Source organism: Dictyostelium discoideum (assembly GCF_000004695.1).
Source record: "Dictyostelium discoideum AX4 chromosome 3 chromosome, whole genome shotgun sequence".
In the NCBI taxonomy this organism is placed as follows: domain Eukaryota; phylum Evosea; class Eumycetozoa; order Dictyosteliales; family Dictyosteliaceae; genus Dictyostelium; species Dictyostelium discoideum.
In genome coordinates this window covers 1,277,009-1,299,508 of record NC_007089.4, presented here as the reverse complement: position 1 = coordinate 1,299,508, position 22,500 = coordinate 1,277,009, and the positions used below count along the sequence as shown (strand labels likewise).

The 22,500-nt window shown below is 22.3% G+C and overlaps 11 protein-coding genes across 11 annotated transcripts in view; 7 read left to right on the top strand and 4 right to left on the bottom strand.

Moving 5' to 3' along the window:
- The window catches only part of fray1 (FRAY subfamily protein kinase), a gene marked incomplete at both ends in the record, with an annotated part of 1,725 nt that extends 404 nt beyond the window's left edge, over window positions 1-1,321 (top strand). Inside the window, one exon of the mRNA XM_642695.1 lies at window positions 1-1,321. This exon is cut by the window's left edge and continues 404 nt beyond it. Coding sequence (XP_647787.1) covers window positions 1-1,321 — 1,321 coding nt within the window.
- Window positions 1,322-1,387: 66 nt separating this feature from the next.
- On the top strand, window positions 1,388-1,522 carry DDB_G0278949 (hypothetical protein; the record flags this gene model as incomplete). The annotated part of the gene is made up of 1 exon (XM_642694.1): window positions 1,388-1,522. The coding sequence occupies one exon, from the start codon at window positions 1,388-1,390 to the stop codon at window positions 1,520-1,522; it is 135 nt and encodes a 44-aa protein (XP_647786.1).
- A 754-nt stretch (window positions 1,523-2,276) lies between these two features.
- DDB_G0278861 (hypothetical protein) lies at window positions 2,277-3,725 on the top strand (the record flags this gene model as incomplete). The annotated part of the gene is made up of 1 exon (XM_642693.1): window positions 2,277-3,725. One exon carries the CDS (start codon window positions 2,277-2,279, stop codon window positions 3,723-3,725), a length of 1,449 nt encoding a protein of 482 aa, XP_647785.1.
- A 299-nt stretch (window positions 3,726-4,024) lies between these two features.
- On the top strand, window positions 4,025-6,742 carry DDB_G0278859 (hypothetical protein; the record flags this gene model as incomplete). The annotated part of the gene is made up of 1 exon (XM_642692.1): window positions 4,025-6,742. One exon carries the CDS (start codon window positions 4,025-4,027, stop codon window positions 6,740-6,742), a length of 2,718 nt encoding a protein of 905 aa, XP_647784.1.
- Window positions 6,743-7,052: 310 nt separating this feature from the next.
- On the bottom strand, window positions 7,053-8,773 carry captB (CDP-alcohol phosphatidyltransferase; the record flags this gene model as incomplete). Its single annotated transcript, XM_642691.1, has 5 exons — window positions 7,053-7,317; window positions 7,452-7,736; window positions 7,911-8,203; window positions 8,288-8,525; window positions 8,625-8,773. 5 exons carry the CDS (start codon window positions 8,771-8,773, stop codon window positions 7,053-7,055), a joined length of 1,230 nt encoding a protein of 409 aa, XP_647783.1.
- A 940-nt stretch (window positions 8,774-9,713) lies between these two features.
- DDB_G0278857 (hypothetical protein) lies at window positions 9,714-10,422 on the bottom strand (the record flags this gene model as incomplete). The annotated part of the gene is made up of 2 exons (XM_636921.1): window positions 9,714-10,087; window positions 10,179-10,422. The coding sequence occupies 2 exons, from the start codon at window positions 10,420-10,422 to the stop codon at window positions 9,714-9,716; spliced, it is 618 nt and encodes a 205-aa protein (XP_642013.1).
- A 218-nt stretch (window positions 10,423-10,640) lies between these two features.
- DDB_G0278855 (hypothetical protein) lies at window positions 10,641-13,887 on the top strand (the record flags this gene model as incomplete). The annotated part of the gene is made up of 2 exons (XM_636919.1): window positions 10,641-10,834; window positions 10,908-13,887. The coding sequence occupies 2 exons, from the start codon at window positions 10,641-10,643 to the stop codon at window positions 13,885-13,887; spliced, it is 3,174 nt and encodes a 1,057-aa protein (XP_642010.1).
- A 105-nt stretch (window positions 13,888-13,992) lies between these two features.
- On the bottom strand, window positions 13,993-16,110 carry DAip1 (WD40 repeat-containing protein; the record flags this gene model as incomplete). The annotated part of the gene is made up of 2 exons (XM_636916.1): window positions 13,993-15,770; window positions 16,095-16,110. The coding sequence occupies 2 exons, from the start codon at window positions 16,108-16,110 to the stop codon at window positions 13,993-13,995; spliced, it is 1,794 nt and encodes a 597-aa protein (XP_642008.1).
- Window positions 16,111-16,818: 708 nt separating this feature from the next.
- Window positions 16,819-17,208, bottom strand: DDB_G0278853 (hypothetical protein; the record flags this gene model as incomplete). Its single annotated transcript, XM_636915.1, has 1 exon — window positions 16,819-17,208. The coding sequence occupies one exon, from the start codon at window positions 17,206-17,208 to the stop codon at window positions 16,819-16,821; it is 390 nt and encodes a 129-aa protein (XP_642007.1).
- A 730-nt stretch (window positions 17,209-17,938) lies between these two features.
- DDB_G0278851 (hypothetical protein) lies at window positions 17,939-21,035 on the top strand (the record flags this gene model as incomplete). The annotated part of the gene is made up of 4 exons (XM_636913.1): window positions 17,939-18,498; window positions 18,599-18,944; window positions 19,087-19,268; window positions 19,367-21,035. 4 exons carry the CDS (start codon window positions 17,939-17,941, stop codon window positions 21,033-21,035), a joined length of 2,757 nt encoding a protein of 918 aa, XP_642005.1.
- A 391-nt stretch (window positions 21,036-21,426) lies between these two features.
- The window catches only part of etfdh (electron transfer flavoprotein-ubiquinone oxidoreductase), a gene marked incomplete at both ends in the record, with an annotated part of 1,821 nt that continues 747 nt past the window's right edge, over window positions 21,427-22,500 (top strand). Inside the window, one exon of the mRNA XM_636912.1 lies at window positions 21,427-22,500. This exon is cut by the window's right edge and continues 747 nt beyond it. Coding sequence (XP_642004.1) covers window positions 21,427-22,500 — 1,074 coding nt within the window.

Sequence of the window (22,500 nt, the reverse complement as noted above, 5' to 3'; positions counted from 1 at the left end):
ACAATTTGTAAAGGATGTTATAAAGGAAGTTAAAGTAATGAATGGTAATAATCATCCAAACCTCATTCATTATCATACCTCTTTCTTGGAGAATAATCAACTTTGGTTGGTTATGGATTATTTAGGTGGTGGTTCATTAGCTGACATTATGAAATTTAAATATCCAGATGGTATCCCAGAGGTGTTGGCAGTAACTGTATTGAAATCACTATTGAAAGGTTTGGAATACCTTCATTCTCATCAAAGAATTCATAGAGATTTAAAGAGTGATAATATTTTAATTGGTGAAGATGGTGCAATTGAGTTGGCAGATTTCGGTGTTAGTGCAATGTTTGAAAAGAATACATGTTGTAGTAGAAAAACTATCGTTGGTACACCTTGTTGGATGGCACCTGAAATCATATCAGAACGTGGCTATAATCAAGGCGTTGATATATGGTCATTTGGAATCACTGCAATAGAATTGATCAGAGGAAAACCACCAGGTTACGATTTACCTCCATCAAAAGTATTTATGAATTTATTATTTGGCAATTCACCATCACTTCAAGAGGAAGAGGATAAAGGTGTCTGTAGTCATCTCTACAAGGATTTGGTCGATAAGTGTCTCCAAAAAGAGCCTTCAAAAAGACCAAATGCCTCCAAACTATTGGAACATAAAGTATTCAAACAAGCAAAGAAAAACAATTATATAGTCTCTCATTTACTTCATGGTTTGACTCCATGTGAAGATAGATATCGTGAATCAATGTCACCAGCTTCTTCAAATACTCCCTCACCAGATAGTTCAAGACCTTCCTCTCCTGAACATTATAATCATGGTAATGTTGTCAACAGTCCATTACAAAAGAATATAAAGCCTTCCTCTTTAAATAAATCATCCTCCTCTTTAGAATTGAAGAATAAAAATTTAAGTAATCCAGATTTGGTTAATATGCCAAGAGCTGCTTCCCATCCTGTTGAATTAAATGCTTTGGAATTAAGTTCTGGTAGTGGTCCTTTGTCACAATCTTCTGATCTTCCTCATGGTCATCTCCACAAAATTGGTACACCAAAGAAGAAACATAGTCCAAGTGGTAGTATAGGTGACAGTCATGGTTCAATTTCTCCACCACTTTCTACCTCACCTGAAAAAGAGAGAAAGAAAGGTTTCTTTAATCATTTCAGAAGACATTCAATCGCTAAATTATTTGGTTCACCAAAAGAAGGTGATCACAATCATCAACATCATAAAAGTGAAGGTGATCATGAGCATCACCATTTCCATTTCCCTTGGAAACATCATCACCATAGTTCTTCTAATAATCATGTCGAAACATAATTTTAAAATAATTTATTAGTAATCTTTTTTTTTTTTTTTTTTTTTTTTCTTTTTGAAATTTAAAGAATGTTAAAAAATAATAATAATAATAATAATAATAATAATAATAATAATAATAATAATAATAATAATAATAATAATAATAATAATAATAATAATAATAATAATAAAAAAGAATATAAAATAAAAATAAAAAACTAAAAAATTAACTGATAATAGTAATAATAATAATAATAATAAAAAAAAAAAAAAAAAAAAAAAAAAAAAAAGTTATAATAAAAAATTAAAATTCAATAAATATTACCTTTTGTTTTATTTTTGCATAGTGTAAAAATTTGTTTTAAAAAAAAAAAGTTATTATAAATATTTTGTTAAACATGTAAAAATTTGTTAAGAAAAAAAAATAATTATTATGTTTTATTTTTGCGTAAATAAAATTACTGAGAGAGAGAAATTTGTAATGAAAAAAAAAAAAAAAAAAAAAAAAAAAAAAAAAGAAAAAACAAAAATAAAAAAAACAATCATCAAACAGGCAAATTATTTATTATTATTACTGGTCCATTGTCAATAATTTTAAAATTTATTTTTTTTGTTTTTTTTTTTTTTCTATTTTTCGAAATTGCCAGGATTTTTCAATTCCTCAAAAAAAAAAAAAATCTTATGTTGAGAGGTTTGGTATCTTTTTTTGTTATGACTTTTTTTTTTTTATTTCTTTTTTGGTTACTATTTTTAATTATTACCTATTAAAAAATTGACTTTTTTATTTGATTGAAAATGAAAATTAATATTTTTTTTTTTTTTTTAAATCTTTATTCTCACTTTTTTTTTTTTTTTTTTTTTTTTTTTTTTTACACCCAAATCCTCTTTTTTTTTTTTTTTTTTTTTTTTTCTATTTTTATTTTTTCAAAAAAAAAAAAAAATTTAGCGTAAGACATCAAAAAAAAAAAATATTTAAATGGATACATTAAAAGTTTATAATGAATATTATTTTGGAAGAATTTATAGAAAGATAAGGAGGTCAATTGGGTTACAACAATCTGTTATATATGGTAATGAGTTAACATTAGAATTTATTCAATCAATTTTTAATAGTAGATACGAGGGAGAGGTTATTGATTTTAGTGTTGAAGAGAAATCATTAAATGGTGGTTTAAATTCATCAATTCAAAGAATTCAATTAAAATGGAAAAAACAAAAAAGAGAATGTGGTAATTTTAAAGTTTTTCCAGAAACTGTAATAATGAAATCAGTAATTGAATCATTTGATAGAATTAAATTCTCTATTGAACATTCACAATCAAGAGAAGCTGATTTCTATCAATATCATCTTTCATCCTTATTATCAAATAATAATAATAATAATAAAATGAAATATCCTTTTATACCAATAGTTTATTATTCAAATAAAACATATTGTGGCTCATTCTCAATGATTTTACAAGATATTTCATCTCCAAAACCATCGTCAACATCATCATCATCATTATCAACATCATCATATATTTTAGGATCATTAGCTATGGGTAATCAATGTTGGGGAATACCAGATGGTGTTGATATTAGTGGATATGATATTTCATGGATTGTTGAAAATTGTTTTATTGAAACTTCAAAACTTCATATTGATTTTTGGAGAGATAAAGAGATTTTATCTCAACAACAACAACAACAACAACAACAACAAGAGAATTCAAATAATGATTTATCATGGTTAAAAAATTTAGATTATTATAATGGTATTGGAAAAGAGAAATATATTAATTATTTTGAAATTAAATTAAATAATACTTGGGAAAAGAGTACATTACCATTAATTGAAAAATTATCAAAAGAGAATAAATTAGAACATGTTGATCTATATAAATTGGTTGTAAATGAATATTTTCAATCTTTTATAAAATGGGAATCATTTCAAAAGAGAGTTGATATAAATCAACCCAATACACCATTTACAATGGTACATGGTGATTTTCATGCTGGTAATATTATGATACCAATTACTACCACCACTATAGTCGGAAAAGAAGGTGATGAAATAAAGAAAAATCAAATTAAAAAAGATGGCCAAATTTACTTTTTAGATTATTCAGAAGTTGGTATTGGTTGTCCATTCTCTGATATTTCTCAATTTATAATTAGTAATTGTTCAATTGAATTTAGAAGAGAGAATGAAAAAAGATTATTTTCAATTTATTATGAAAAATTGATTAAATCTAAAAAAGTTGATTCAAATATTTTCAATTTCAATTATTGTTTTAATCTTTATAAAAGAGGTGGAATTGAAAAATGGATTTGGTTTAATATATTATTAAGTGAAATGGTACCTGAATTTGCTTTTATTTTTTATTTTAATCAATTATCAACTTTTATAAATGATCATTATAATTTAAATTTATTTAAATAAAGTTTTTAATTTTTTAAAAAAAAAAAAAATAAAAAAATAAATATATTATGTTGTACAAGTCTTGAATAAATATTTTTTATTATTTTTTATTTTGCTATAAATTATCTTTACCTCAAAATAAAAAAAATAGATAAAAATCAAAAAAAGAAAAAAAGAAAAAAATATGAAAAAAAGAAGAAAAATAAATATTTTTCTTCTTTTTTCATAAAATATCATGATTTTTTTTTTTTTTTTTTTGGTTTTTTTTTTTTTTATTATTTTTTTTTTTTTTTTTTTATTTTATTAATATTATTTTGAAAATGTATTATTTATATAAAAAAGTTTTTAATAATAATTATTTATTTAATTTAATTTTTTATTATGTAAAATATCAAGATTTACAATTTAGTATTGATAAATCATATTTAAATTATGATAAAATTTTAAATTCATATAAAACAAGTGATTTAACAATTGAAATAATGTTATCAAATGGAATGTTTAATATATTTGATAGTTATGTTGATCATTATTTTAAAGTTGTTAAAAATGATAAATCAAAATATTGGTATTATAATGCATTTAATAATTTAACAGAAATGGATATTAAAACATTATTAAAATATAAAGAATTGGGATTTAAAAGATTTGAGTTAATTTTTAAACAATGTAAAAATCATTTTAGAAAATATAATAAATTTCTATTATTATATGCAGCATCAGGTGGTAATTTTGAAATTTATGATTTTCTATTAAAAAACCAATTTAAATTACCAACAACAATTGATAGTGGTGGTATTTTTCAAAAAACAATTTACTTTCAAGAAACAACAATATTCAATAGTGGTGGAAATTTGGAAATTTTCATTTCACTTTTAAATTATTATGATGATTGTCTTTATGATGAAAGTAATTTAGATTTAAAAAAATGTTTAGAATTAGTAATATGGTTATTAAAAATGAAATATACTCAATTGTTAATTTATTTTATTCAATTGAAACCATTTTTATTTTCTTCACAAATAAATAGTTATTTATTTTTATCAAGTTTGGCAATTAATTATTCAAATATGGAATTGGCTAAATATTTAGTAGATAATAATAAAGAAATAAGCTTTTTTAAAAATTCATTCAATAAAGATAATTTAAATGATTTAAAGATACCATCTATTAATAAAATTCAAAATAGCCAATTTGAAAGAGTTTCAATTATAGGTTCAAATAATTTGTTTTTAAGTCCATTAAAACAATTTGATTTCAATATGGAAATATTTCAATTTCTTTGGTCAAATTATCAATTTGAATTAATTAGATTGGGCGAGGATATTAAAGTTGCAAATCTATCAAAACTTGAATATTTTAATAATTTTAGTGGTACATTTAATAATATTTCCTTTGAAAATTTAAATTATAATAATAATATGATCAAACTACTTGCTCTAAATAAAAGATTCATACCATCATTTCAAGATTTTAAATATTTAATTGAAAATGAACTTGAATTTCTGTTCAATAATATATCAAAAGTTTTATTATTATTTAATAGAGTTGCAGAATATTGTTGTTTAATGTCATTTGATTTAGAGTATTTGAATTATTTTTTAAAAAATTCTCCAAAAGAAATTCTTATAAAATGGGAAATGCCAATAGAATGTTATGAAACTAAATATGAAATTTTAGAATATCTAGTTAGTGATAATCGTTATTGTTCAAAAATTGCCTCTATGGATTTACATTTTAGAAGTTGTAAAAAAGCATTCTTTGGGGATTTAAATTCAATTAAATTATATGAAAAAGTTTCAAAATCAAATCACAACTCATTTTGCCAACCTTTATTTCAAAGTTCAATTCTTAATGGTTATTTTGATATTGTAAAATATTTAATGGAAAAAGTTAAACCAAAAACAAAAATCTTATTAGAAAATATTAGAAACGATAGATGTGAAAGTTATTTATCTAAAGAGTATCCTACCTTTGATCATTTTCAAATTTTTCAATATTTTGTAAATTATGAATTGAATCCAATAAATGAAATTACACAATCAATTTCAAAATATGTTTTTTTCAAAATAAATTATTTATTTGAACTTTCTAGAGGAGATATCAATTCAAAAGGTCATATTAAATTTGTATCAAAATATCATCATGTTTTTAATCAAATTAATTGTTATCATATAATCTTAACACAACCAATATATCCTTCAATTGGTGAAATAAAAGATATATATCAAGATGTTTTAATATTTCAACAAAAACAACAACAACAACAACAACAACAACAACAACAACAACAACAACAACAACAACAACAACAACAACAACAACAACAACAACAACAACAACAACGAAACCATTCAAATAATAATAATAATAATAATAATAATAATAATAATAATAATAATAATAATAATAATAATAATAATAATAATAATAATAATACATCAATAGATAAAAATGAGTTAATTAGAATTTTTAAATCATCAAATTATTCAATATTAAATTATATGATTTATAATTTAAATATTTCACTATCATCATTACCTACATCTGTTGTAAATAATTTAATTTCGCAATTTGATTTTACAAGGTTATGTTACTTTATTGAAAATGATAAACAATTTGTAATTTCAAATATAAATTATTTAATTGAATATTCATTAAATTTAAAAAATGTTTTAATATTACAAGTAATTTTAAACTCTAAACAATTTTCAATTGATTTTAAATTAATTTTATTTATAAATTCTATAATTTATTCAATTTCAAATTCAAACTCTTTAAAAGATTTATGGGTATTTGATTTAAATATTGAACAATCTTTAAATAAACATTTACCAATAAATGATCAATTTTTAAATATTATTAATAATAAAAATAACCATATTCATCATCTTTCAATTTTAAATATAAAATTACTTCAAAATAAATCAAAATTATATATTGAACCAAATCTATCAATTTTAAAAGAGAAAAATATAAATATAATATTTGTAATAAAATCATTAATTACATTTATGAAAGAATCCACTGGAAATTAATGGAAAAGTTTGGATAAAAAAAAAAAAAAAGTTCTTCAGAAACCAACCAACAACTGTCTCTTTTAATTATTAAATATTGTAATAAATGATCCAAAATTTTTAATAAACTTTAAAATAATGGGAGTTTTGTTTTTTAAAAATAAAAAAGTAATTACTCTTTTTTTTTTTTTTCTATTTATTATGTTTTTAAAATTATTATTATTTTTTTTTTTTATCGGTTTGGATGTATATTTTTATGGTTTTTGATTTTATTGTTACTAAGTTTATATATTAATATATCGATTTAGTTTTTTTTTTTTTTTTTTTTTTTCTAAATTTCTTCAATTTCACTTGGATTAATATCATCAGTACTATTACCGATGGAACTTGAACCCTCCTCCATTTGAGATAAAAGTGAATTTTCATACTCTTGGGAAGGACCAATACCACTATTCGATGGATATGGAATTGTAAATACTTTAATCTTCAAGTGGTCACACAATTGTTGAGTGGTAAAGTATGAAAATAATAAAAATTGAGCACATGCAATTGAGAATAAAATCCAAAGTGCAACAGTTTCACTAACCAAATGAACACTAAATTAATATTAATTATGATGTTGTAGGTAATGTTAGTATTTAAAAGAATTACTTTTTAATAATAATAATAATAATAATAATAATAATAATAATAATAATAATAATAATAATAATAATAATAATATATTTACTCTGAAGAAGCCAAAATTGAATTTAAAACTACAATGATGATTGGAACGAAAATTGGGTAGAATAAAGAACAATCATCATGACAAACTCTTTGAGTGATATATCTAGATTGAATGTATCCAAATAAGATACCAAGTGTCATAATGAAAAGGTGTGGTTGTTCTGTTATTAAATTTGATACTGATGCCCAAATAACAATTAATGCAGTGAATAAACAAATTGGAGTTAATTGTAATAAACATTTACCAAATGTCATTCTATTCTCTAATTTATATGTATTTGTAAAGCTATATAAAAGAAAAAAAAAAAAAAAAAAAAAAAAAAAAAAAAAAAAAAAAAAAAAAAAAAAAAAAAAAAAAAAAAAAAAAAAAAAAAAAAAAAAAAATTAAATAAGCAATCTTTTTTTTTTTTTTTTTTTTTTTTTTTTTTTTTTTTTCAAAAAATAAATAAATAATATATACTTTTGTAAACATGTTACAACAGCACCAATTGAAACGAAAACAGTTGCAATCTTACCAACTGTAGTTGAAGTGCCATATGTCCAAATATCGGAACCAAAAATACCTGTAATGATTTCAATGATCATGAATAAAACTTGAGCTTCGGTTGGACCATTAAATTCACCCATCACCAAAATACCTGCATGATATTCCTCCCAATGTGCTAAATAGAATGGCCACATTCCAACTATAAAACTAAAAAATGTCCAATATGGTCCAATTCTTAATGTTGCTGACATTACAATTGCAAACATCTAAATGAATTAATTACAATTAATAAATCTATATTTATTTTTTATTTTTTTATTATTTTTTATTAATTTTTATTTTTTACTTACAGCAACACTTAAAGCATCACAAACATGGTCAAATAATTCACCCAATGGTGAGGATGATTTTGTTTTTCTTGCTTGTTTACCATCAACATTATCCAATGTTTGATAGGCAAAAATTAAAAATGCAACAGCAAAATAACACCATCTTGGAGCTTCTTCGGTTAATGTTGGACAATGAACATACATAATCAAATACATTCCAATATTACATAATAAACCTACTAATGTTATAATATTTGGTCTTTTAATAAATTATTAATAATTGATTAAAGTTGAATGGATAATATTTTACATATGTATGATATTATTATTATATTTGCTAATAATTTAAAAAACTTACGCCAACCAAAGTGGGGTGAAATTAACGCAATAATTCCACCAATGTTTTAAAAATTTATTACCACAAAATGAATTATCAACACCAGAGTAATGATAATTTGCTAAATTTGTAATACCTTTTTCAGATATATATTTAAAATATTTTGACATTTCTGTTAGGATATCTGATGGTTGTTGTAAAAAACCTCTATTTCTACCTTGATCATCAACCAAATCGGTTGAAGATTTATTTATAAGACGTCTCGTTTTTGAAAAATATATAAAGAAAAAAAGTTTTTATGAATCTTTTTTTTTTTTTTAACCTTTTTTTTTTTTTTTTTTATTTTTTTTTTTTTTTTATATTTATTATTCCTTTAAAAGATAAAAAAATAAATAAATTAATTAATTAATAAATAAAATGTTTTTTGTATTAAATATTATGTGTGTATGTGTATGTATTAAAATTGACAAGTTTGTGTTAATGATACAATTTTAATATTATTGGTTTCCTTGTATTATTATTATTATTTTTATTATTATTATTATTTTTTTAAAGCTATCATTAAGTTTTTTTTTTTAAAAAAAAAAAATTTTATGATGTGTACGTGTTTGAATTTGTGTGTGTGGTAACTAATTAAAAAAAAAAATTAAAAAACCACAAAACTCTCTTAACAATGACACTCGCGCACAGTGAAATTTTAATTTTTAAAAAAATAAAAAAAAAAAATTTTTATTTTTTTTATTTTTTTTTTTTTATTTTTTTAAATTAAATTATTTTTTTTTTCATATCTTTTTTTTTTTTTTTGTTTTTTTTTTTAAAAAAAAATAATAATTCCTTTATTTGGTACATGTATAATTAGTAATCAAAAAAAAAAAATTTGTTTTTACATTTTTTTTTTTTTTTATTTTTTATTAAATTTCTAAACAAGAAAAAAAAAAAATTAAATTAAATTAAATTATTATTATTCTTTTATTATTTTAAAATTAAAAAAATTAAATAATTATTATTTTATTATTGTTTAGAAAAAAAAAAAAAAAAATAAAACAAAATAAAAACAAAATAAAAAAAATAAAAACCAAAAAAAAAAAAAAAAAATAATAATAATAAATTTTAAACTTGGTAAATTTTAATTTCAGAGATTCTATTTGAATTTTTTTCATCTGATAAAAATTCAAATAATTCTTTACTATATCCAAATAATTGATTATCTACATTTGATTTTAAAATTTTATCATTTAAATAATTTTCTTGTTCTCTTTCTTTATGTGTTTTAAATAGCAATGGTGTTCTTCTTTTCCAAACATGATCTTTATAAAATTCATTCTCTTTTTCAATTTTTTTCTTTAAAATTTCATCCATTTTATTATTTCTAGATTCTCTTGAAGAGGAAAATTGAATTTGATAGCAATTGTATAAATTTTGATCTTCTTGTTTACACCTATTTTCACCATACATATATAATCCTTGTAAAAATCCACTTGGTGCTAATAAAAAATTATGTTAAATATTTTTTTTTTTTTTTTTTTTTTTTTTTCTAAACAATATAAAAAAAAATATATAATATTATATATTTACAATGACAACCCATAAATTTTCTTAAAAATACTGAACAATCTAATGAATTTGGAGGTAATTCATCTGGAAATTCTATTGCTGTTGCATCATTTTTTAAAATTAAACCATCATGTGAAGGAATAAAATGATTTGGTGGTATAAATTGAGTTGTTATCTTTTCTTCACCTTCTTTTGATTTAATAATAGTTAAATTATCAACATCCTTAAATAAATTAAACAAATCAAAACTATTATTATTATCCATTTTTTAAAATAAAAAAATAAAAAAAAAAAAATTCAGTAAAAAATACTCTTCGTTTTTGTGATATTAAAAAAAAAAAAACAAAAAATAATAAAAAATAAAAAAACTTAAAAAACGAACTTTTTTTAAAAAAAAAAAAAAAAAAAATAGATTATTTTTATTTATTACCTCGTTTATAAAATCTTCTAAAAAGAAAAGAAAAAAAAAAAAAAGAAAAAAAAATGATTAGATCCTCATTACGTTTAAATAATAATAATATCAAATATTTATTTTCGACACATTGGAATTTAAATAAAAATAAAAATATTTATTTCATTAGAGTTGCCAGAGGATTTTCAACAACACCACCACCGCCACAATTGTCAAATCTTGAACCTGATTTAACAATACCAAAACCTAATATCTCAAATAAAAAGTAAATTATTTAATTAAAGGAAAATAATAAAAAAATAAAAATAAAATAAAAATACTAATTTAATAAATAAAAGTTTAAATGATGAAATTGGAAATATTAGAGAAATAATTTCTTATTTACAATCACTAGATTTTTCAAAAGAAAATCAAATTGAAAAAATAAAAGAATTAAATTTAATAAATTTAAAATTTGAAAAGTTATCTAATTTAAACGATTTTTCAAATTTTTTAATTCCAATTTTAAATTTAAATTTAGAGTGCAATAATTTAGAAATGATTTTAAAATATTTAATACATTATGATTATTCAATTGAAACAGCATTAAAATCTTCAAATACAAGTAAGGATGAAATTTATTACTGTCTATGTACAATTTTATTAGAATTACAAAAATATGAAAAAAATAAAAAAAAACAACATCAGCCACAACAACCACAACAACCACAACAACAACAACAACAACAACAACAACAAAAATATTCACAATCATTAAAATTATTATTTTCAAATAAATATTTATTAAAAAGGTTTATAAAATCAAATGGGTTTATTAATCTTTTAAAAGAGTTTAACCAAGATGAAACTGAATTATTATTAAATTTTATAAATTCAAAAACAGAATTAAATAGATCAGATGAAAATGATTTAAAAAAGTTTGATATATATCCAAGTTATATATTTTATTATTTAAAAATTGGTAATATTAATGAAGCAATGGAATTTAGTAAACAATATGAACAAGACATTTCAAATCATAGTAAAGAAATTCTAAAAAATTTACAAACTCAATCACAAATTCAACAAGATAGATTATTTATTTATTTTAATTTTTTAAATTATTATATTGAAAAAAATGATTTTTTACAAGTTACTAAATTAAAAAGACCATTTAAAACTAATTTTTTCATTAATCAAACTTTAATTAAAATTTATCAATATCAAAATAATTTAGAAATGGTTAAAGAAATTTTTCAAGAAATAATTGAAAATGATTGGAAAGATTTACCATTATTAATATTAATACAACATCAACAACAACAACAACTACTACAAATTGAAAAAGAAGAAAGAAAAGCACTTAGATTTGGTATTAAAAATGAAAATGAAAATTCATTAATAATTAAAGAAATTTTTAAATATTTAAAAAGTGATCAAATTGATAATAGACAGAAATTATTAATAATCGATTCAACAATTTCTTTATTATTACGTAATAATCATTATGAAAAAGCATTATTTTGGTATGGATTTCTATGTGTTGATTTAAAATTAATGGCAAATCATTCAATTCATAGATCATTTTATGATTATCATTTAATTAGAGAGAAAAAAGCAAAAAATCAAATAAAATTAAAATCTCATTGGATTCGTAGATTTGATAGAATTGATGATACAGCAATTTTAAAACAAAAAACTGAAATCATTAAACCACATAATCTAATGAAAATTAAAAATATTTTAATTGAAATCGGACAATCATCATCAAATTTTGAGTCAATGTATAATTCATGTAAAGAAATACTTTGTTTTAGAACAAATTTAATAATTGAATGTAGTAGTAGTAATATGGGTTTAGGATTTGATACAAATTTAAAAAGTAATGAATTAGATTCCACATTGAAAGAATATTGTGAAAGAAATCAATTTAGTACAGAATTTATAATTAAATATTTAAAAGATCAATATTTTGAAAAAGGATTAATACCACCAAGTGAACAATTACTATTAACAATGTTAAAAATTAAAAAACTCGGTTTAATTCCTTATAAACAATTATTAGAAATTTCACCAGAATATATTAAAGTATTATTATTTGATTATACTCAATTTTCATTAAAACATTTAAAATCAAATGAACTATTTGATAATTTATTATTAGAAAGTAAATTTATGATTTCAAATTCAAAAGAAACTTTAAATACAATTCTATATGTTTTATTAAGTGATTCTAGATTTGGAGAATCAATAGATTTAGTTAAATTTATGACATCAAAATCAATCCCAATTGATGAACATAAAACTTTTGGTACAAAATTATTTCATATTTTAAATTATAATTTTAAATATAATAATAATAATAATAATAATAATAATAATAATAATAATAATAATAATAATAATAATAATAATAATTCAATTGTAAATAATAATAATAACAATAATAATGATAATATTGAAAATGATAATAATGAAATTAAATTTGAATTATTAAATGAAATTATTAAAATTAAAAAATTAAATCCAAATCATATTGATTCAGCACCAATTTATAATTGTTTATTATTTAAAATTTTAAATAATAATAATAATAATAATAATAATAATAATAATAATAATAATAATAATAATAATAATAATAATAATAATAATAATAATAATAATAATAATAATAATGAAAGTGGAGTGGATTTAGTTAATGGTAAAAGTCAAGTTATTGAAGCATTTAAATTATTTCATTCAATAAAGTATAAGAATGCAAATACATTTAATTTAGGTGTTCAAATTTATTCAAGAATGCATCCACGTGTTGGTCGTAAAGATATTATTTCATTCATTCATTTATGGGATACATTATTAGAAACTTCAAAAACTATACCAAATTGTGTATTTTTCAGTTTCTATCAAGAATTTTTCAAAGTATTTTATAATTCATCAGGTTTAAATCATTTAAATATTGAAAAGATTTTAAAAAGAAATGAAATGGTTTTTAAGAATGCAACTCCAATAACCATTGAAATTCTATTAAAATCATTTTTAAGGTCACCTCAAGATGATGATGAAGTTTTACCAATTGATAAAACCAATGCAAAAAATATTTTAGATACATTCTTAAAATTTAATAAATCTAAATTTTATTCACAAGAAATTATGGAAATATTAAATAAATCTCAACAAGTTTTAATTAATGAAAATGGAATTGGTCATCAAGAATTCACTAAATTTATTGAAAATTATAATCCAGAAATTACAATTACCACTGATAAAATAATTTCTAATGTTAAAATATTATCACAATCAAGTAAAGAATTTTTAAATAATTTAACAAATTTATAATAAAATAAAATCTTTATTTATATTGGTTGGGGTTTTTGTTGTACAATTAATTTATTATATGTGTTTTATTTTTTTTTTATTTTTTTTTTATTTTAAAATTTTTTTTTAATTTGATACATTCCAAATTTTAATAGCACCTTCATTACCTGCAGAGAAAATTTCATTGTTTGAACCATAAATAACATCATTGACACCACCTAAATGAGAGTTTTTAACTTGAACTGGTGAAGCGGTTGGATTTTCAACATTCCAAATGTAAATTTGAGAATCGAGTGAAGCAGAGGCAACAAATTTAGAATCATTAGACCAAGCGACAGCATTAATACGAGCGGTATGGTTAACCCAACCTTTAGATTTGGCTTCTTTACCACTCCAAACGATAACTTCACGATTTGAACAACCTGAAGCTAAATATTTACCACATGGTGAGTATGAAAGATCGGTAATAGCACCACGATGATTATCTAAAGTATGACTGGCAGTTAAATTGTTACCACTGAGAGTGAAAACGTGAATCTTGTTATCTTTACCACCGACTGAAACTTCAGTATCATTGATGGCAACAGAGGTTGGTTCCCAAGTGGCAGCAGTTTGTGAAACGATTTTACCACCTTTAATGACATAAATGGTTTTCATTGAGACAGCAACGACAACATCACCAGAGAAAGCAACAGCTTGAGCTGGACTATCTACACCAATACTTTCACCATAGGTTTTTTTAGAGATACTTGAGATTTTAACACTATCATCCATAGCGCAAGTAATGAGTTGATCACCATTGATTTTAATTGAGGTAATTTGATTCTTGTGAGCTGGACCAGTGAAATTGGTGGCGAGACCAGTTGAAAGATCCCATTGTAAGAGTGAAGCATCATAAGAGGCGGAATAGAGTGAACCAGCGTTTTTATCGAAAGCAATAGTACCAACTAATTTATTGTGACCTTTGATGACACGTGATGGTTTGGCAACATCGTCCAAATTGAGTGTTGAGATTTCACCAGCTAAATTTACAGAGAGTAAAGAATCACCAAACCAGAGGCAACCCAATTGTTGATCATTAACATCACTACCAAAGGTGAAGCTATTTATACATTGACCAGTGGTGGTATCCCAAATTTTACAGGATTTATCGGCAGAGGCGGTAAGAACACGATTGTTATCAGCGGACCAACTGCAACCATAAATACCACCAGTATGTTGTTGGGCTGGGTTAAGTTCAATTAATTTCTCACCGGTTTTACCATCATAAACAAAGGCTTTCTTATCGGCACCAACAGTTACTAATTTGTTTCCATCTGGTGAGAATCTAACACAATTTACGAAACGAGTGAAATCACCGGCGGCAATATTCTTTTGGAATTTGAATGGTGGACCTTCGAACCAATTGACTGCAAAATCTTCACTACCAGTGGCGGCTCTGAATGGACGAGTTGATTTAATGTCACAAGAGAGAATCATCTTTGAGTGACCAGTGATTTCACCACATGATGAACCACTATCCCAAAGGATGGCTGCACCAAATCTCTCTTTACCATCACCAACTACAACTAAACGTTGATTATCTGATGTCCATGCAATATCAAGGATTGCACCATTCAATACTTTGTAAGTTGCTTTTAAGATATGTTCCTTTTGTAATGTATCCCAAATACGTAAATTACCTTGAACATCACCACTTGCAATATAATTACCACTTGGTGCATACTTTGCAACAGTGGTTTGACATGGATGTTCATAGTAAATATCTGCTACCATTGGATTCTTTACATTTCTAATAATAATACTGCTACCACTTGCATATACAATATTTTCACCCTTTGGGTCACCATTAATTGCTACTGATTTACCACGAGTAGTTGCTGGTGTTGGTGCAATAATATTTTCTTTAATTTTTCAATTTCAATTGGTTTTAAAATATTAAATTTGATCATTTTTTTTTAATTATATATAATTATTTAAGTTGATTGAATTTAAATATATTTAAATATAATAATATATAATTTTAATTATTTTAAAAAAAAAAATAAAAAATAAAAATTATTGTTAATAAAAAAATAATAAATTTTTTTTTTTTTTTTTTTTTTTTTTTTTAATAATATCTTTATTTTTTTTTTTTTTTTTTTTTTTCATTCTTAGGACAAAAATTTAATAATAAAAAAAAGAAGAAATCTATTTTAGAAATTAATTAATTAAAAAAAAAAACATACTTAAAGTTACAGACATTATAATGTGTAGTTTATTTATATAAATAAATAAATATATAAATACAAAAATTAATGAAAAATAAAAAAAAAAAAAAAATTTTGAAGTGGGTTGCAATATATGAAAAAAAAAAAAAAAAAAAAAAAAAAAAAAAAAAAAGAAAAAAAAAATTGGGTTGCAACAATTTATTTGAAATTTTTGGATAAAAATCCAAAAATTTTTTTTTTTTTTTTTTTATTTTTCATTTTTTTTTTAAATATAGAAAGGAATTTACTTTGAAAATGAGTCTTGATTTGAATTCTTATTTATTTAATACATTTTTATTGTAAAAACTTTATTATTATTATTATTATTATTATTCTTAAATTTTATTTTATATTTATTTTTTTATTTTAAAATTCTGTTTTTATTTTTTATTTTTTATTTTTATTTTTATTTTTATTTTTATTTTTATTTTCACTGAACTTCTTTAATTAGTTATTTCAATAATTCCAATTTTTATGAGGATATTATTTGTAACCTTTTATAAATAAATAAATAAATAAATAAAATAAAATAAAATAATAATAATAAATATGTTGAAACATTAGGATTAATATTGAAATATTTTCAGTATCAAAAAAAATTTATGAAAAGTTGGAAACACTATTAATTAATGTTAATATTTATCCAAAAATTATTATTATTATTTTTTTTTTTTTTTTTTTTTTTTTTTAAATGTTTATTTTTTTACTCATAAAGTTCAAATTCTTGATCTTGCTGAAGTTGTGTTTGATTTAAAGAAAATATAAATTTACGAAGATAAACATTTCTCCATATTCGAAAAAAGAGTTTTTCTTTATTTAAATTATAACCATGTATATAGTCAATTATTTTTCTATTTATAACAATATTTCTCCAAATGGAAAAAAATAATTTTTCATTATAAATTTCAATTTTATTATTATTATTATTATTATTATTATTATTATTATTATTATTATTATTATTATTATTATTATTATTATTATTATTATTATTATTATTATTATTATTATTATTATTATTATTTTTAATATTTTTATTATTTGCAATATTATTAATACTATTATTATTATTGTTATTATTATTAGTTTTCATTTTTAAAATCAATATTTTTGTTATTAATAATAGGAAAATCGTCTTTATTATTATTTTTTTTTTTTTTATAACTTTTTTTAATTTGTAATGAGGTGTTTAAATTTAAATTTAAATTTTTTTTATTTTCATTTTTTTTTTATTTTTTTTTAATACATGTGAATATTAATAATAAAAAAAAAAAAAAAAAAAAAAAAAAAAAAAAAAAAATTGTAATTTTTTTTTTCTGAAATCACCCAAGGAGCAATTAAATATATATTTTTAAATTTACTCCAAGTAATTAATTAGTTCAAAAAAGGTAAATATATTTTTAAAAAAAAAAAAAAAAAACAAGTCCAATAAATCTAAAACATTGTTTTTTTTGTATTTTTTTAGATCTTAAATATGCTTATCGATTAAATTTAACCTTAGCCAGAATATGCAATATATGAAAAAAAAAAAAAAAAAAAAAAAAAAAAATAAAAAGATCTTTGCTCACAATAAAAGGCGGGAAAAATTATTTAGAATAAATCCTTTTTTTTTTTATTTTTTTAAATTTTATTTTTTATTTTTTTTTTATTTTTCAGTTTCGTGTTAGTGAATTCAATGGAGAATCGATAAATTATAAAACAAAAAAAAAAAAAAAAAAAAAAAAAAAAAAAAAAAAAAAAAAAAAAAAAATATATGTAAATAAATTAAAACTAAAAAATAAACACAATATAAATAATAATAAAATATAATTTTATAAGATAAAATGAACACAACCAACCAACAACAACTTAAACAAACAACAATTCAATCCCATCTCCAATCACAACCAACAATTTCTCAACCACCACAGCAAACACAAACTCCTCAACAACACCACCATCACCACCACAACCACCAACATCCATCATCATCATCATCATCATCATCATCATCATCATCATCATCGTCATCATCATCAAACTCTGTTCAACAAACATCACAACAACCAACAAAAAAACAAAAAACAACTCTTACCAAACTTCCACAACAACAAAAATCACCACAACTTCAGCAGCATATAAATCAACAGTTACTTCAACAGCAACAACAACAACTTCTACAACAACAACAACAACAACAACAACAACAACAACAACAACAACAACAACAACAACAACAACAACAGCACACTACAACAACAACACCAGCGACAACGACAACAACAACAACAACAACATCATCATCATCATCATCATCATCGACATCAACAAATAAAATTTGCCCTACAATTTCAAGAACTAACTTTCTTTCTAAGTTTAAAAAGATAAATTCCCTATTAAACTCGTAAGTTATATCATTAATATTATTGTTATTATTATTATTAGCATTATTATTAGCATTATTATTTTCTAACCCTGTGATACATGATTTGAAATTAATTTAGAAATGATACATTTGCATTAAACAATTATATTATGACAGAATATTCTTTAAATGAAAAGGATTTTCAAAATAACAACAATAAAATAACATCAAATGGCATAAATAATAATAATAATAATAATTATACAAGTAGCGATAATAGTCATAGTAATGGCAATAGTAATAGTAATAGTAAAAGTAAAATTAAAAAGAGGATGCCCAAATTGAAAGTTTTCATACCATTTCCAAGGGAATATACTCATCTATTTTCAAGGCATGATCAATTATATAAAGATTCATTATTATATATGTCATCACAATTTGATCAAATTGATAATATTCATGAAGAAGATGATTGTTTAGAAGATGTAAGAATATATAAATTACATATATATATATATATATATATATATATATATATTGATACATTTCCATTTACTAATATAAACTAAAACTAAAACTACAACAACACCAACACCAACAACACCAACAACAATAATAATAATATAGAAATCAGAAATATCGAAATTAAATTATCTTTCACAAACAATTGCAAATTATAGACAATTATTTGGATTTCCACAAAATGATCCAATGAAAATTAAATCAATTACAAATAATAAAGAATTAAATAAATTAAAAATGAATATAATTAAATCAACAAATATTCGTAGTAATGATAAAACGAAATTGTAAGTTTGTTAAAAAAAAAAAGAAAAAAAAAAAAAAAAAAAAAATTTATATATTTAAATTTTATTATTTTATTATTTTATTATTATAATTAATTTAGACTTGATAGAAATTATTTAATAAAAAGTGGTACTATGATTAAACCATATTTATCAATTAGAAGTAGAATAACGTTGAAAAATGATAATAATTATGAAGGATTTAAACAATTACATTATCCAATGACAGATGTTGAAAAGAGGATAATTACAAATAGTGCAATTGGGTTAAGGTATAGATTAGGATTATTGAATAGACTTTGTAAACAGTTACCAGGTAGAGCACCGATTGATATAATTCGATATTTTACAGATTTAAAAGAGATGAAAAAAGATTCAAGATTAGTTAATAGAAATAAGAGATTGAGTGGTAGAGTTGATGCATCGATTGGTATCGATGGTGAATCAATGAATCCATTCGAAAGGGATGTAAATAATAATAAACGACTTGATATTAACTATGACTTGAATCAAGAGAAATTGAGACAGATTCAACAACGAGATATAAATCAAAAACAATTTGAGCAGATAATGATCGGTGATGAGTTGGGGAGAAAGGCAAATGCTTGTGTCAATGGAATTAAATATAATCAGAGTAGAATCATAAAGACAATTGCGAACAGAATGAATAAGATTGATATGTTTGGATCTGGTGGTGAGAATATATTGGATGTTAAATTCGACCCAACTAATAAATCTAAAAAGATTCTGGCACTTTCAAAGGGCTCAAGTAATGCCTTCCTCTACGATTACGGCAATCAGTCGATTCAACATTTGAAATTCCAATCAAAGCAATGTAACGAGGGTCATTTTTCATTGGATGGCTATAGAGTTATCACTGCCAGTAAGGACGGCACTATTACAGTGTGGTCAGTTGACGGGGGTGAGGTGTTGGGCTATTTTGAACACGAGAATCATAGTCCTTGCTTGAGGTTATCGTTGCATCGTTATTTGGATTTGGCGGTTGGCGGCTTTCAAGATAAGTCAATCTACCTATACAATTACACAAGTCAAGATTATATCAATGTCAATAATAGTCAAGATATGGCGTCTTGGCCATGTGCTGTCACTGATTTGTCCTTTGGTTATGGTAAGAATTGCGATAAGATTGCAGGTGGTATCGGTTCGATCACTGATGAACCAGTTAAAGGTTTCGTAACAATCATTGATATCAATAAACCCGATCGTTATTTAAATCTATTCGTTCAAGAGAAAGATGTTTCATCGGTGGCTTGGAATCCTAGGAATCATGATGTCGTGGCCTCAGCTTCAAATGATATCAATCAATCAATTTGCGTCTATGATATTAGAACCACTGTACGTGCAGTCACTATTAAAACCGGTCAATTGGATGTAAACATTTGTTGTTATAGTCCTTGTGCAAATTATATCTCTTTATCTGGTACGGTAAATTGTTCATTCGTATTTGATGCTAGAAATAGTAAGAAACCACTTCACGAATTAAGACATAAAATTTATGATTCAAACTATAATCCAGCCTCAAAGATTGTAACTCATGCTCAATGGTCAAAAAATGGTGATTTCTTTGCAACCTCTGCTGATGATGGTTGTGTTAGACTTTGGGATATCAGTTCATCACAACCATTAATTAAAACTTTAGAACATAAACCTTTTCCAGGTACTCCAATTAATTTCTTTGATATTTCTTCAAGTTCTGATATGGTAGTTAGTGGTGGTGATGATGGTTATATTAGTTTATTTACGTATTAAAAAATAAATAAAAAAATAAGAAAAAAAAACAAATAAATAAAAAAACTAACCAAATAAAAAAAAAAAAAATTAAAATGATTTTTTTTTTTTTTTTCTTTTCAAATAATAATAATTGATTATATAAATAACTTTTTTTTTTTTTTTTTTATTTTTCCGGAAATTTCCAGCTTGAAATATTTAGAATGAGTTCATTTTCGGATAAATTAATTTTTATTTTTTTTTTTTTATTTTTTTATTTTTTTCAATTTTCATTTTTTTTTTTTTTTTTTTTATTTTTTTTTTTTTTTTAATTTTTTAATTTTTTAATTTTTTATTTATTTATTTTTTATTTTATTTATTTTTATTTAGTGTGTTTGGGTTAACATATTATATAATATAAAATAATTAAATAATGTTAAAATCATTTTCATTAATTGGTAAAAATATTACCAAAAATGTTTCATTATCATCATCAAATAAATTTTTATTTGGAAAAAATCATCAAAATATGAAATCAATTTATTCATCAATTAGATTTTTTTCAAGTGAACAAGAATTACCACCAAGAGATTCAGATCAATTTGATGTTGTTATTGTTGGTGCAGGACCATCAGGTTTATCAACAGCAATTAGATTAAAACAATTATCAGAGAAAGCAGGTAAAGATTTAAGAGTATGTGTTGTTGAGAAAGGTTCAGAAGTTGGTTCACATATATTATCAGGTGCAGTAATGGATCCAAAAGCATTGAATGAATTAATACCAGATTGGAAAGAGAAAGGTGCACCATTGATAACCGAAGTGAAACAAGATAAATTCTACTTTCTAACAGAGAATAGATCATTAAGATTACCAACACCAAGATTAATGCATAACGAGGGTAACTATATCATTAGTTTAGGTAATGTTGTCAGATGGTTAGGTGAACAAGCAGAGTCAATGGGTGTTGAGGTTTATCCAAGTTTTGCAGCATCAGAGGTGTTATACCACGATAATGGTGCTGTCAGAGGCATTGCAACCAACGATATGGGTATTGCTAAAGATGGTTCATTGACCTCCAATTTCACTAGAGGTATGGAGTTGAATGCAAGATTAACAATATTCGCCGAGGGGTGTAGAGGTAGTTTAACTAAAGGTTTATTTGAAAAATTCAATTTACGTGATGAATGTGAACCACAAACCTTTGGTTTGGGTATTAAAGAAACATGGGAAATTAAACCAGAGAAACATCAACAAGGTTTGGTAATTCATACATTGGGCTATCCATTGAGTGATGAGTTATTAGGTGGTAGTTTTATTTATCATGCAGAGAATAATACTGTTAATTTAGGTTTAGTCGTTGGTTTAGATTATTCAAATCCATACTTAAATCCATATCAAGAATTTCAAAAACTTAAATTACATCCAATGGTAAAGGATATGTTAGAGGGTGGTACATGTATTCAATATGGTGCTAGAACCATCAATGAAGGTGGTTTCCAATCAATT